At 43.2% G+C, this 14,890-nt stretch overlaps 1 protein-coding gene and 1 long non-coding RNA gene across 2 annotated transcripts in view; one reads left to right on the top strand and one right to left on the bottom strand.

The window, feature by feature from the left end:
- Positions 1-12,732, top strand: part of LOC139020009 (uncharacterized) — a 51,810-nt gene extending 39,078 nt beyond the window's left edge. Inside the window, exons 10-11 of the long non-coding RNA XR_011473181.1 lie at positions 12,541-12,614; positions 12,713-12,732. This is a non-coding gene — a long non-coding RNA (uncharacterized lncRNA). The remainder of the gene's footprint in view (positions 1-12,540; positions 12,615-12,712) is intronic.
- Positions 118-8,073, bottom strand: LOC139019576 (uncharacterized protein C2orf78-like). The gene is made up of 5 exons (XM_070428566.1): positions 7,997-8,073; positions 6,953-7,068; positions 3,071-3,832; positions 741-2,231; positions 118-503 (listed from the first exon to the last, which is right to left on the bottom strand). Exons 1-5 carry the CDS (start codon positions 8,071-8,073, stop codon positions 118-120), a joined length of 2,832 nt encoding a protein of 943 aa, XP_070284667.1.
- Positions 12,733-14,890: the final 2,158 nt, after the last annotated feature.

The raw sequence follows: 14,890 nt of genomic DNA, 5'->3' as shown, positions 1-14,890 counted from the left end.
CATTTACTTATTCAATTTTGTTAAGATTTAAAATATACCAGAATTGAGAAATTTAAATCTATCTATCTATGGGAAAACAGTAGGTATCCAGCGAGGCACCAACACTCCAGGCACCTCTTATTTTGCATAGCCATAGTATCGAGAAATGTCCATTTCTTTTTCTCTCTCGATGAAATATTGCACTTTCCCCAGCGAGGTGAATTTGGCAGCATTCTCCCGCTCAAGTTGAGCTTTCCTCTTCATAGCCTCCCTCTCTGGCCTCTGCTCCTTTGTGATGGGCGTGGACATTACTGGCCCAGAAATATCAGGTTTCCTCCATGGAATTCGCTGACAGGCAAAATCCTGGAGAAGCCATTGATTTTGAGGTTTGGGTGGGGTCCAGGCCTTGTTCACCGTAGTGCGAACTGGCTCCCCCTGGAAAGAAGTGCAAGTTGATGTTTTGTAGGGCACAGGTCTAGAAGCATCACACTGAGGGACACTAGGCTGGGTAGGGTTGGTCCAACCTGGTCGGACTGAATTGGTTGGAATAGGTTTAGCAGGACCTGTCAAAGATGCAGGAGTTGGCTGGGATGAATTCACTGCAGTAAGTTGAGCTGAATTAGAACCAGACTCAACAGGGTTGGTCAAATCTGGTTGGACTGGGTTCACCAAAACTGGCTGAGCTGGTCTGGCAGGACCTGTCATAGATGCTGGGGTTGGCTGGGATGAATTGACTGCAGCATGTTGAGCTGAGTTAGAACCAGGCTGATCAGGATTGGTTGAAATTGGCAGAGCTGATCTGGCAGGACCCATCATAGATGCAGATGTTGGCTGGGATGAATTGACTGCAGTAGGTTGAGCTGACTTAGAACCAGGCTGGGCCCGGTTAGCCCCAGCGGGCCGACGTGATGCCAGAGACAGTGGCCTGCGAGGAACAGGTCGAGCTTGGGGCTTGTCCAAAGTTGGAAAAATCAAAGGTACCAACTTGACCTTCCCAGGAGGTGGCAGCTCGTACTCAGATGAACATGAACACTCCTTTTCAGCACTGCCATCTGGTTTCTGGCGTTTGACTGGAGCTTTCTCAGGACCTTTGCCCTCACGGGGGGTATCCAGCCATTGTCTGATAGCTAGGGATGGCTGGGGGCCTTTGGGGTTGCTTGAGTGTCCCAGGGCCCGGGAGGAAGAGAGTTCAGTTTTCTTATCACTCTTCTTCCCCAGGGCATGAAAAACCTGCACAGACTCCAGCATATGCATACCCAGGGAGCTTCGGGGCTTTTTGAAGGTCTCTTGGGTCAGCTCAGGGTGGTATTTCTTCCGTTTCATCTTTGGAATGTTTGGCTTCTCCTCTGCCTTGACTTTGTTCCCTGACTGCTTACTCTCCTCAGTTTTCTTGGGGTTGTTTTCTCTGGTTCTTTTGGTCTTTTCTTGCCCATGGCTCTTGGTTTTGCTGGTCCTGCTGGGGGCAGCTTTCTGAGGTTTGTTAGAATTCTTGGCCCTGTTTTCAGGAGGCCTGTCACTGGCTGCAGCATTGGAAACAGCCACTTCTCCCACCAACCTGCCATCTGGATTCTCAGGCTGGATTTTGACTATGGGAGCACCATTGATCAGCTCAGAGGGAGCATTAATGACACTTGTTTTCTGCACCTCGTTCAAATTGATGGCTCTGGTATCTTTGGTTTGGATCACCTTGGGACCTTTGGATTGATCAAGTTCATCCAAGGAATTTAGGACCACTGGAAGCTGAATATCCTCCACCAGTGTAGCGATGTCTGCAAAGCCATCATTGGATTCAGTCCCATTTTCAAGTGTCCCTTGGTCCTTAAGACTCAGGCTGTTCTTTCCCAGACCAGCGTTTTCCCAACCAGGCTGCTCCTCCTGGCCAAGGGGATCAAAGCAGGCCAGGAGCTGGGGAATGTCGGGGATTTCTAAAGGGAGCAGTGGAGGCTCTTGGTTTTCTGTTGGGATCTGGTAAGCATCCAGAGGCTTTGAAAGCACGGTTTTCATGTCCTCCAAATTCCTATTCTCTTTCTGTTCCTGGCTTGGAGCTGGAGGCAGTGCCAGGTAAATACTAGGACTCTGGAATGGAGCTGCCATTGAAATGTCCCCAAGCTCAGGTGGTGGGTTGCTGTCAAGCATCTGGATATTGGTGCCACTACAAGACTTGGGGATTCCTGGGGTTTGTGGTAGACAAAAAGTTTGGCTCAGAGGTTGCAGTCCGAGGGAAGTCTTCATCCCCAGGGAAGTCTCCATCACTACAAAGGAATCAAGGAGAAGCCAGTCAGACCCTGGGCACCACCCATGGGTGCTCCCCTGTCACCACCAATGCAGCAACCATGCTCCTTCCAACAATGGGAAAGGCATTCCCTACCAGCTCTTCCTAAGGATCATGGACAGCTCCCTGTGCTATGAGAAAGGAGACAACTGTTCTAGTTCTCACTAGGGATCATTTGATGTCATTGTTTCATGGTATTCTGTGTATTTGACAGGGTTGTGATAAATCAAATAAAAAGTAAGTGATTTAAAATGTTTTACAAAGCTAGCATTGTACATATGGAGTCCTTGTAGTTCTCTCCCTTTCCTGAGGAAATAAAATTTCACACAATGGAGTAGGGGAGGGAATGGAGCTCTTCCTGATGAAATAAATAAGCAAGGGCAGATTTCTAGCCTGCTTGCTTTGGACAAGATCATGGAACACAAGGTCTTAAAACCTGGCATGAATTAAGAAGTGAGGGAAAGTTAAACTACCACTATCGCAGTAAGAGTTCTGAAATTCTTTCTAAAGACACTGAAGCAATAAATCAAGAGAGTCCATGAAACTGTTGTAGTAGAGGGGGACTAGTAGGTAAGGGAGTGAATAGTGTGGGACCCCTTTGTATGCTCTTCAGTTCTCATACATGGCCAATCCAGTGTCCACCTTCCCTTCTCTATGAGGTGTTCCCATAGAGTCTGAAAATGGGGAGCACTGACTGAGGGTGGCAGTTACAAAGTCACAGGACTTAAAGTCTACCTGTCTGTGGACTCACCACTTCCCGGGTGACCCGAGTTTTTAATGGTGACCCCGCTCCTCTTCCTTCTTGCTGTTTAAACTCACCTTGAAAACTTGTCTCTGTGATGGGTTGAGCAGGCACTGAGTAGTAGATTGCAGAGGTGGAGGCTGGTGGTATTACACTTGTGGGCTGGACCTCCTTTAGTACCATGACCATTTCTGGTTGAGGGGCAGAGGCCCTGCTCTCTGTGTAAGACACAGAGCCATAGGATTGCAGGTAGGGACCACGTTCTGCAGAGAGCAGAGGGCCCAGTGTGCCTTGATCGTAGTAATAGAGCTGGCTTCCTTCCTGGTAGGGAAGTGACCAGCTCTGTCCCTGATTTGGAATCTGAGATGATGCCCCGTGAACAAGGCTGGCAGAAAGTGGTGGATACAGAGGGACCATGTTAGTGGCATCTGAGGTTTTATTGTACTGGGATGCCATCGACATGGAAGAAACAGCTGTGTCCTGGTCAATGGCAGTCACCGTGAAGTCTCGGATGGATGAGGACTTCTTTGCAGTGCCTCCTGTGAGCGCCCACTCAAAAACACCAGGATTGGAAGCAGCTGGAGTGGAGATCTGGCTCTGGCCGGTAACTCCAGACAGCATAGTTGTGCTAGAATGTTGGTAAAGGTAGGCACTACCCATGAGAGGTTGGAAAGAGGTGCCAGAGACTGATGGTAGGAGCCATGCTGATGTGACGGCTGGAGCAGAGACTCTGGGGAGACTGCAGACTCGTCCTGTGAGGGAGGCTGCAGTGCTCCCCACAGGAAGAGAGAGCTGCAGAGACTTTGAAGTTCCAAGTAAAGGTGGATTTTGGAAATTCTCTGTGGGGAACAAAGAGGGTGATGAAAAAATCAAAGGGAATCGCTATGTTTGCATAATAGGATCATCTTAAGATTAATACCAATACTCACTGAGGTGTCAAAAATCAAACAGCTTATGCTGGTTGTAAGTGCTGGAACAGTTTGCTACTCTTCTGTATTAACTGCCTGTGCTCCCAATGTGGGCAAAATGTGCAAGAGAACCAAGTGGTTCATACATTCTCTACGGTAGAGGCAACCACTCTCCGCCCTACCTTTCCCTTGAGCCTCTACTAGTATTGATTTTTGTGCTCTTTCCTAGAATCGAAGCATTTTAGAACCAGGATTCTTTAGAGAACCTGAGTTCTAACATTCTCATTTTATGAGTGTGGAAACTGAAGCTCAGAGAGGCTAGATAGACTTGTTCAAGTTCTCTCATTGTGCCTGTATTATTACCGTGTTACATTACCTAAGAATCCTGACTCCCTTACTCAAGCTCTTCTCTAAGCATTACACTGCCACAAATCGGGAGTAATGGGGCTTCTAGTACAGATGCGGAGTTTTGTCCATGGAAAACAGTACAGCTATTGCCACTGTAATCTTCAGTGCCTTGTGCTGCCTGAAAGTTCACATGTTAGTCCCTGGAACTCACATGTAGCTCAGTGCAGTGGGTAAATTTGAAGTGTCATTCTTACCCTCTTCAAGCCTGGTTTCTGATCGTACCTCAAAATGGCTATGGGGGAGTGAGTTTCTCAAGAAGTGCTTTTTGAAAGAAAAACATTATTGAAACTGTCCAGGTTTTGAGTTACTCATCCATAAAGACATTATAATAATAGTAACAATAATAATTTATACTTGAGAAGTATTATATTACACTAGAGGCCCAGTGTACAAAATTCGTGCAGTCGGGAGGCCCCTCAGCCTGGCCTGTGCCCTTTTGCAGTCCAGGATCCCTTGTGGAGGATGTCCAACTGATGGCTTAAGCCATCAGTCAGACAACCTTAGTGCTGCCTCGAAGGCGGGAGATGCTCCCACCACTGCACTCAGCTCAGGGCTCCTGGCTGAGCAGCATTTCCCCTGTGGGAGCGCACAGACCACCAGAGGGCAGCTCCTGTGTTGAGCGTCTGCCCCCTGGAGGTCAGTGTGTATCATACCAAGAGTCCTTCCACTGTTCGATTGATTTGCATATTAGCCTTTTATTATATAGGATATGATTTATATGGAAGAAAATTTAAGTTATGGAAAGACAAAGAGAAAAATCATGAACACTATATATCACATAACTAAAATATATATATATATATATATATACACACACATATATACATTAATGAAAATTGGGGCACATAGCAAAAATCAAAGCATAAAAATTTGTTAATAATTGTTCTATTTTATATGCACGTTGTAAAAGTGAATATTGCCTGTGCTGTTTTAGTGAATACTATTAACCAAAGAACAGCCACAGTACAAAATGATTTTGAAAAAATTTTTAGCCATGTGGAGAGAGAAGATATATCAGTAAAAACTGCATAACAAGCCATAAATGTCGATGTATAAGTAGCCCCAATGTATGTAGACAGATATTTCTGTAAAAATTGCTATAAATCAAAGCAGAAAGAATTCCATTAATGTGATTATTCATGTTTTTTCTGAATATTACCCAGCAAGTAACAGATAGTAAGTCTAGTAGAAATATATATTTAATTAATATAGCCACATGACAAACAGAAAGAACACTTAAAAGAGTATCCTGAAAATTTATATGTTTATCTTAAAACCTAGATTTTAATCATCTTCAACATCCAGGAAAGTCTTAAAAGCCATCATCACTAGACTTTAATTAAATAAAAATTTACTGTAGGAATCGTCAAGAGACCCCACAAGATTGGTTTTAGATACACGTGAAGTTAGAGATGTGGGGTTTGACCTTTTCTTTTCCTTCTTAGGTAGCTAAGATCTAAGGGAGATGATGGCTGTTTCTCAGTGTGGAACATACTTATCACACAAAGGAATTAGTCTTTCTGGTTCAGGTTAGGACATATCAATTTTTAATCTTAATTTCATTTTTAAGTGACAAAAAACATCTACATAGTTTAAATATCAGAATGAAGTGAAACACTGAAAATTATGTTTTCCTCCAGCCCCCTAGATAACCACCTTTATTAATTTCTTGCTTACAGGAACCATAATTTCTAAAACACACGTTTTTAAATGTTGATACTCAAAACTGTCATCTGTGTGTTCAGAGAGGCAATAGAAAAAAACAGACAACTGAATATGACTTTGCTGATAAGCTGCTTTGCCTATAGATACCCTATTCCAGCCTTACTTTCCTTCCTAGTCTATTAATGTAAGCACTGACTAAAATCAACTCTATTTTGCCCTACTCTGAGCAGATTTCACTCTACGCGCTCTGCTTTAATTTAAAATCCTTGGTTGCCTTCAGCATTCCATTGCAAAACGACCCCTTTTTGCTCTTGAGAGCTCTTCCATGCCCTCCTGCTTCATTCTTATAGTTTCCCCTCCTTCATGCTTATGTGCCCCCCTCCCCACCCCCGGTTCCTGTGGGCCCGTGCTGATGAAAACAATCCTAAACTTTCTCACATTTAAATACTTGCCTCACTATAGCCTAGTACTCTTCATCTTCTCTCCCTATTTTCCCCTTTCACCTAGTTTAGATAGAAAACTCCAAAAATAGGTGAATATTACTTTTTGAACTGTACTAAATTGAAAATACTAAAGTTGAAACATTAGTGGTGAGAGACCCTTATAATAGAGACATTATATATATACATATACATATATACATATACATATATATCCTCTGTGTTTCTATTGAAACGCATTCCAGAAGTCTTGATTTTATTTTCTATATGGGTGTCTTTAAAACTCAATATTAGAAAAGAAAGGGAATAGAGAGAACAACCAATCTGAAATCCTAATGTAACAGATGAGGGATGAACAGATTTTGTGAGTGAATGACTTGTCCCAAGTCACATAGCTAGTAAGTATCAAAATCAAAAGTGAAATTAGGTCTCTGGATTTCTAGATCAATATTTCCTTTCTTTATGCTATTTTGAGTCTACTGCTAATTTTAGGGGCAAAAATATCTCATGAGAAACTTTTAAAAGTTTCTTTCCTTACCTGACATGGTCAGAGAAGAAGAGGAAATTTTAATAAATGTAGATGCAAGGGATGAGGATGTCTGAGTGGGTGAAGCCAAAGAGCGCTTGTTTCCAGTACGAAGGTTACTGGTCACACTGTCACTGGATACTGGTCATTGGTCAGTTGCGATGATCCAAATGTATTTACTGACAACTCCATGGAAACCCCAAGATTCTGCCAGGTGGTGGTAGGTTTGGTGGGAGAATGATGTCACAAAGCAGGCAGTTTAAAGGGATGCGAAGGCCAATAGGGAGGTCAGATCCCCAACAAGAAGACAAGATTGGATGGAGGGAGCAGTAGGGGAGCTCAGCCAACCCCTAAATGGCTGGGCTCCGGGGTAGATGTGCTAGTTGACAAGACAAATGTGATAGTCCCACTTTCCCCAGGTTCGTGTGTTAGGGAAATGATCTCAGTGTTTCTTAAAGACATCCATTAATATAATTAACTAGTACTTTTATTCTCTATATTATGTTGTATGACATATGTTTATTATTATATATATATTTAATATCCTAAGAGAGAACAGAAAGGGTTATGTAGGTTGCACCATTGCAATTGTGTGGAAATTGTATCTGTCCATCTACTAGTAACTAGTGAATTTACTGCAACTTTGGGGAGCAAAGGGAGGAATTAAAGAGCTCTTTTGCACCCTGGCTGGTTTGGCTCAGTGAATAGAGCGTCAGCCCTCAGACCGAAGGGTCATGTGTTGTATTGCCAGGCAAGGGCACATACCCCAGTTGCAGATTCGCTCCCTGCCCCTCAGTGGGGACACATGAAGGAGGCAACCAGTTAGTGTGTCTCTCTGAAATCGGTATTTCTTTATCTCCATCCTCTTCCCTTCCCTTTCACTCTCTCAGAATCAGTGGAAAAGAATATCCTCAGATGAGGATTTGGGGTGGGGGTGGGGGTGGAGGAAGCTCTTTTGTGACTTGGTTAAAGAGTAAAATGAAGTTTGTTAAGTGCATGTTGTGGAGAATGATGTGGTCCAAGGCTCTTCTCTTTTAGTTTCTTCTTGAATCCTACCTTCCTTGGGCTGAGCTGGGACAGGCCAGATTGGACTTGCATCTCTCTTCTCTCCCTTTCTTCTTCTTCTTCTTCATTGTAGGCAGTGTTTCTAGACAAGCTTTGTTCTTGCATTCTTACACTCACGGATGTTACTTCCTGTCAACTTCCAGCAGCAACTGGGGTCTTCTTTTCAGTGTCTGATGCGTCCCAAAGTGGACTCTGCCCATTAGAAGCAAATACCAAAGAGCTAGGAGTCAGCTGACTGCAAACCTTTCCTCTTCTAGCCTTTGATTGCAGTTCTTCTGCCTGTAATCTGCTCCCTCTGGTTCCTTGGGCTTCCTGCCATCCTGCATTTGTATACATGAGAGGCATTCGCGATATTTCCCCTTTCCTTCTCCCATAAAGTGTATCCAGTATGACAGTTACTGTAGTCTCCTCCCCCTTGCAAACAGCCGCTGTAGAATTTTGGGCCTCTAGGATTCTCTGTCTGCCATGCTTGGGTGCAAGTCCAGACAGAAATGAAGAGAATAATAAAGACAGGACTTGCATGAGGAACAGGGAACAGGCAAAGTGAAAGTATACAGAGCAAGAGTTCTGTCCACTAGAGAGAATAATCCTAAATATATTTTTGTTTTTGTCACTTATATCATTCATTGGTTATATTAGTAAAATAGGGATTGTTTTTATGCTCTGTATCAAGCTATGGTTTTGTCCACAGGGAGTGTGTGAAAAGGGCATTGCGGTGAGTTGTACTGTGGCCCTGAGCATAAGGAACAGAGGTGTGCCCTTAGCCTGAGTTGGCCTGGGTTGCCCTTGTTCTCTGCCCCCCCGTTAGTGCTGTTCCCACTAACCACCCTGGTGACTCTGAGTTAGGGCTAAGTTGCTAACGACTTATACAGGGTGGGGCAAAAGCAAGTGTACAGTTGTTCATATGGAATAATACAATAATTAGTGAATAATACAAGAAGAATCTCTATTTCGTGTAGTCACAAGTGTAAACCTACTTTTGCCTCACTCTCTATATGGAGTAAGCTGGTTTGGGGAAGGAAATCTATGATACTTATCTGAGAAGAAATACACTGAGGGGTGTTGCAGTGTAGACATATGGTTTAAACTTATAAAAAAAAATGTTGTTATTCCTCACCCAAGGATAGTGTTTCCATTGATTTTTTTAGAGAGTGAGAGGAGGCAAGGGAGAAAGATCCATGTGAAAGAGACACATCATTTGGTTTTTGTATAATTGCGCTGACTAGGGGATTGAACCTGCAACTGAGGTACATGGCCTAGACAAGGAATCAAACCTGCAACCCTCTGGTGTGTGAGCCAATGCTCTGACCACTGAGCCATGCTAGCCAGAGCCTTATAAATTTTTTTTCAACATTTTCCCCCTAAGTTTCAGACCTCAGATTGCCAACTTCCATGATACTAATATGTAATGTGAGGCTAACAGTATATGCTAAATATCTGCAAGCCAAACCAGTCTTTTTGTTTGTTTGTTTTTTATTAATCCTCACCAGAGGATATTTTTCCATTGATTTTTGGAGAGAGAGTGGAAGGGAGAGGTAGAGACAGAGAGAAACATCGATGTGAGAGAGACACACCGATTGGTTGCCTTCCACACGAGCCCCAACCAGGGCCCGGGATCGAGCCTGCAACCGAGATACATGCCCTTGACCAGAATTGAACCTGGGACCCTTTGGTTTGCAGGCCAATGCTCTATCTACGAGTCAAACCAGCTAGGGCAGACCAGTCTTTTTTTTTTAAAAAATTTCTGTTTTCCCCTGGAAATCAAAAGAATCCATATCCAGTGCAGGTTAGGAAGGATGGTGTAAGATTGGAAGAAGTGTAGTAAGATAAATTCTGGTAGCAGTCAAATGTTTACATGTTAAAATACTCAGTTCCACCTTTCAATTCTACCTAGACAAACCCTTAATTAGGCCTTTCCTGGTTCCCAGCATCTATAACTATTTTCTCTCCATAGTTCCTGCCATTTAACTTTGCCTTAGAGGCTCAGCATCATTTAACTCTAAAAAAAAATCTTAAATGTAGGAGGAGGAACCTAAGGAACTTTAGTTCCACACTCTGAAGCTTAGCATCAACCTCTACCCTGACCTAAAGTCTTCTTTTTTGCAGTTAAGGTATTGTCTTGTCCCATATACCCACTTCCTGCATTTTGTACCCATTGGGAGAACTAAGACTTGCTTTGTTGAAATACACCCAGCCCATCTACCCCTGGATGCTTTGATACTCTCACTTTAGTTTAATTAAAGACTGGAATCCCTCAAACCTCTACATGATATTTGGGGCCCTATCAGATACTGCTAGGTTTTATAGTGTCAACTACTTAGCTGTTTGGCACTCCAAATATCCTTTGCTCCTATATTTCCCATTCCAGTGTACTACATACCTATTAATGCATTCTTTCACCTCATGTTGGATCCACTCCCATACAAAGGCCTACTCTTTGCTAGGTTTCATACTTTCTGGAAACCCTATGGTGCCTTGGTCTGGAGTTTCTTGTGTCAACTATAACCAAATCTGTGCCCTATTCCTATTCCTATTTCAAGCCGGGCCGGGCTTCGTCTCTCCGGTCTCTGCTGTCAGCCTGGCCCGAGCCCTGATTCTGTCGCTGCCCCGCCCACAGGAGCTGCAGGGGACCCTCTGCGTTTCTGACTTTTCCATCCTTTAGAAAGCCAGGTCCTGCCAAGAGAGGGTTTGTGGTGGGGTCATCTGTAATACGCTCAATAACAATAAATAAAAAATAAATTAAAAGGCAAAAATATATAAAAGCGAGGCCTGGCCATTGCCCTTCGGGTAAAATGCAGAGGGACTGCTTTTAAAGATGGGACTGTCAGTTTTGGGGACACCCATTAATTACCAAAATAGAGTCCCCCTTAATTCCAGAAGTTGTGGTATTTTAAAATGTAATAACTACGAAAATTGGGGAAGAAACCCACCAGTACCGCTGAATTTTTCATGGAAAAAGTTGGTTTGTATTGTTTTAACCGAAAAAGGCCACACTGTTGCTTCCTAACGGCTCATTCGAGTGATCTTTTTCTCTAGGTTCAAATTATTAATGTGGATCCTTTGCTTATTGCTTATTTCTTTTTTAAAAAAAATATTTTTATTGATTTCAGAGAGGAAGGGAAAGTAAGAGAGGAATAGAAACATCAATGATGAGAATCACTGATCTGCTGGCTCCTGCTCGCCCCCAACCGTGGCCCGGTTCATAGGCTGAGGGCCAGTGAACCCTTCTTTGTTCCTCCAGACCTTCCTTCCTCCACCTCGTGCCTCATTACGGCCCCTTTGTTTTATCTCCGGGAAGCTTTTTGACTTCCAGCTTCTCCCCCAGCATCTTACCCAGAACTTGCCAGACCGATTGCAGTTAGGTCCTTCCTAGTGCATGTATATCCATCTCTTGTTTCCTTCCAGTCCATTCTTCCCATAACAGATCTTTTTAGTGGGCAGATTGGACCATAGCTCATAATATCCTCAAAACATCAATCACTGAGCCTCCCAGCTGGCGTGGCTCATGGTTGAGCGTCTACCCATGAACCTGGAGGTCAGGCCATGTGCCGGGGTGTGGGCTCGATCCCAGGTGTGGGGTATGGGAGCAACCGATTGGTGATTCTCTGTAATCATTGATGTTTTTCCCTCCCTCTCTAAAATCAATAAAAATATATATATTTTAAAAAGAGTAAAAAACTCTTTACCTCGGCCTTTAAGACTCTGTACGCTGTACTGTCTAGAACCCAACCTGCTTCTCCAGCCTCAACTTGTACAACTTTTGCCCTCACTTCCAATGCTTCAGATAGACCAAATCAACCTCAGTTCATTCTAACTCAGGGGTGGGCAAACTTTTTGACTCGAGGGCCACAATGGGTTCTTAAACTGGACGGGAGGGCCGCAACAAAAGCATGGATGGAGTGTTTGTGTGAACTAATATAAATTCAAACTAAACATCATTACATAAAAGGGTACAGTCTTTTTTTTTTTAGTTTTATTCATTTCAAAAGGGCTGGATCCGGCCCGCGGGCCGTACTTTGCCCACGGCTGTTCTAACTCATCCGGCAGAAGTCAGCTCAAATATTACTTCTCACTGTGACTCCTAGCATTATTAAGCACAGCTCAGTGTCACCGTTCTATGGGGTTTTCTTTATACCATATGAACTGGAAGTTCCCTGCCAATCCAATAATGATGGCATCAGTTGTATGAGGATTAAAAATGAACTGTGAAGTGAAAGAATTGAGTTTGAACTATTTCAGTTAACATCTATGTATTTATGCCACCTTAGTATTCAGGACCAGGCTAGGTTTGATCGGGGATATAGAAGTTCTGGCCATCTCTGGTGTTAGGCATTCCTCCTTTGTTGAGACCTTTGCACTGTTTGTTGCCTTGTACGTGTTTTCAAGATGGGAAAACAGGAAGAGGGGAAGTACAGATAACTCGTTGGGGGTGAATAAGTGGAGCAGCAGAGCAAAGAGAAGAGGGGACTGAGGAGTCCTCAATGTGTGCTGGGAGAAAGGCTAAGAGAATTTGGCTAACACAAATGTATTAACAGGTGGCAAGACTATCTCCCTGTTGGACGGAGGATGCCTGGGACTCCAACATTGCTTTCGAAGTTCCTTTGAAAAAGTAAGCAAAGATTAATTCAATATTCTTTTAGAAATTTGAATTCACCATGTAGAACAGTGATTCTCTATTCCATCACACTCCATTTTCTCTTTTTATAGCACATATTTTGTATTTTGCCTTTTACTATCCTGAAATGAAATTCATAGGTAAGTACAACCTACTTCCATACTTAGTTTTAAAGAAAAAAAAATCATTGTAATGCTCTATTATACAAGGAAGAAATAAAAGAAGTTATAATTAAGTAGTGTATATTGTATACATTAATGCTATTGACTTCTTACATTGGAAGATGAGGATTTAGTTTTTTCATACCCATGACACACATACTTCTGTTACCGCATCCTTTTAGTATAGTTGTTCCCCAACTTTTGGTTAAATCAGAAATTCTAAGTTCAAGTTATGTATGAGATAAATACACAGCTCTGAGCCATAGTATACCATGGTTATGTTTCCTTTCTTATACTACTTTTGCCCCTTCATTCTGGTCTCATTTGTCTGTCTCTTTCCCTATGGACTTAATCACCAATTCTTCCTCCACATCTCTAACACCATTGAACATTTCTGTTAATGTGGCTAGGATGCACTCATTAGATTCTATTTTTGTGTGAAATCTTTCCTGGAGCCCTCTTGCCTCCATGGTCACATCACCTTCCCCTCTTCTGTCTGCATTCGATCTCCTTCTGCCTCCATTTGATATGGACGCATAGATTGCATTTATGGCTCAGCTCACCCTCACAGTCCGGGATAACCTTCCCACCTGAAGACCCTTAATTCACAAAGACCCATTTTTAAGTAAAGCAGTAATACATACAGGTTTCAGGGATGAGCACCTGCTATCTTTGGCTGGCCACTGTCCAGCCTACCACAGGCATAAATACTTATTAAATTGTTGGCACTTAACAAATGGGACTATTTTATTTTGTTTTATTTTTGCATAGAGGTGAGACACCATGGGCTCTGTGGATCTACAATGATTGGGAAACTGCAAGTTAGGAGGCTGTCCCAGTGATCCAGGCAGGAAATGATGGAGACTTGGACTAGAGTGGAAGTGGAGGAAAACGGTCAGAAGTGGACAAGTCCTTGATACAATGTGAAGGTAAGGCAGATGGGATTTGCTGATGATCTGGATGAATGATGGAGAGTGTAAGAGAGGAGTCATATGATTTCAAAGATTTCCGGACTGAGCAGCTTGGGAAATGGCATTACCATGAATTGAGATGAAGAAAACTGCATGGATCAGTTGTTTGTTTTGTTTGTGTATATGTTTGGCTGGGGAGGAGGGCAGATGGGAGAAGCAGTTTTGTACATGTCTAAAAAAGAAAATAAAAGAAGGAAAGACAGACCGAAAAGATACACATTCCTGACCAGTGGCTGCCTACAGACTCTCCCCCTGCCCACAGGTTTATTCCCCCTCTCATGGTGGCCAAATATCCCTCTACCCATGAGCCTTTCAGGTAGCTGTGTTTTGCCTTCTTATTTACACCATGATCCAAGCAAATACAAGCATGAGGTGCCATGTGAGACAGAGGAGACTCAGAAAGCCTTGTCTAACCCAGAGTCCTACGAGAGTAGGGCAGATGGACTCCGCAGCTCTGCTTTGGGGGACTGATAATTTCAGGGCTGTCACATTTACTAGTAAAATAATCATGTCAGAGGATGAGCAGATTTTAAGGAAGATAGAGGCAGTGGCATTGTTTTTTAATCTCCCCAAACCCTGTCATGGCATTAGATAAATCCAAACTAAACGCCCATGGGTAGGTAGCATTTACCAGGAAAGTAGAAGCCCCAAAGTAAGAGGGTGGAACAGACAACCACCACCGGGCACAGACCTGCCTGGTCTCAGCATCATACCAGAGGGAGTGTCAGACAGGAGGAAGCATCTGATGGGCGTGAGCACAGGAGGCCTTCACAGTGCCAGCAGTCGTCACCTGAGAGCACTGGGGGCCAAGTTGAGGACAGCAGCTGAGACTGGAAGGGGCTTTTTCCAGTCCCAACATCTCCCCAAATACTTTGGGGAGATTCAACAACTGGCCTACTCCCTCCATCTTTATGAAGTCCTGCTCCGACATTTGACATTATTAATTTTAGATGGTAGTAATGGTTGCACAATATAATGAATGTACTTACCGTGACTGAATTGTATGGTTAAAATGGTAAATTGTGTGTTATACATATTTTACTGTTGTAAGGAAAGATGAAAGAACTACGTAAATCAGAACTAGGTAAAATGATAGAACTCAGCAGAATCAATAATAAAAAATTTTCAGAAATAAAAA

Source organism: Myotis yumanensis, unplaced genomic scaffold (assembly GCF_028538775.1).
Source record: "Myotis yumanensis isolate MYYU_CA2020_CCGP unplaced genomic scaffold, mMyoYum1.0.hap1 SCAF_11, whole genome shotgun sequence".
In the NCBI taxonomy this organism is placed as follows: domain Eukaryota; kingdom Metazoa; phylum Chordata; class Mammalia; order Chiroptera; family Vespertilionidae; genus Myotis; species Myotis yumanensis.
Note: the sequence above shows the minus strand (reverse complement) of the source record. Positions and strands in the feature narration are given on the sequence as shown.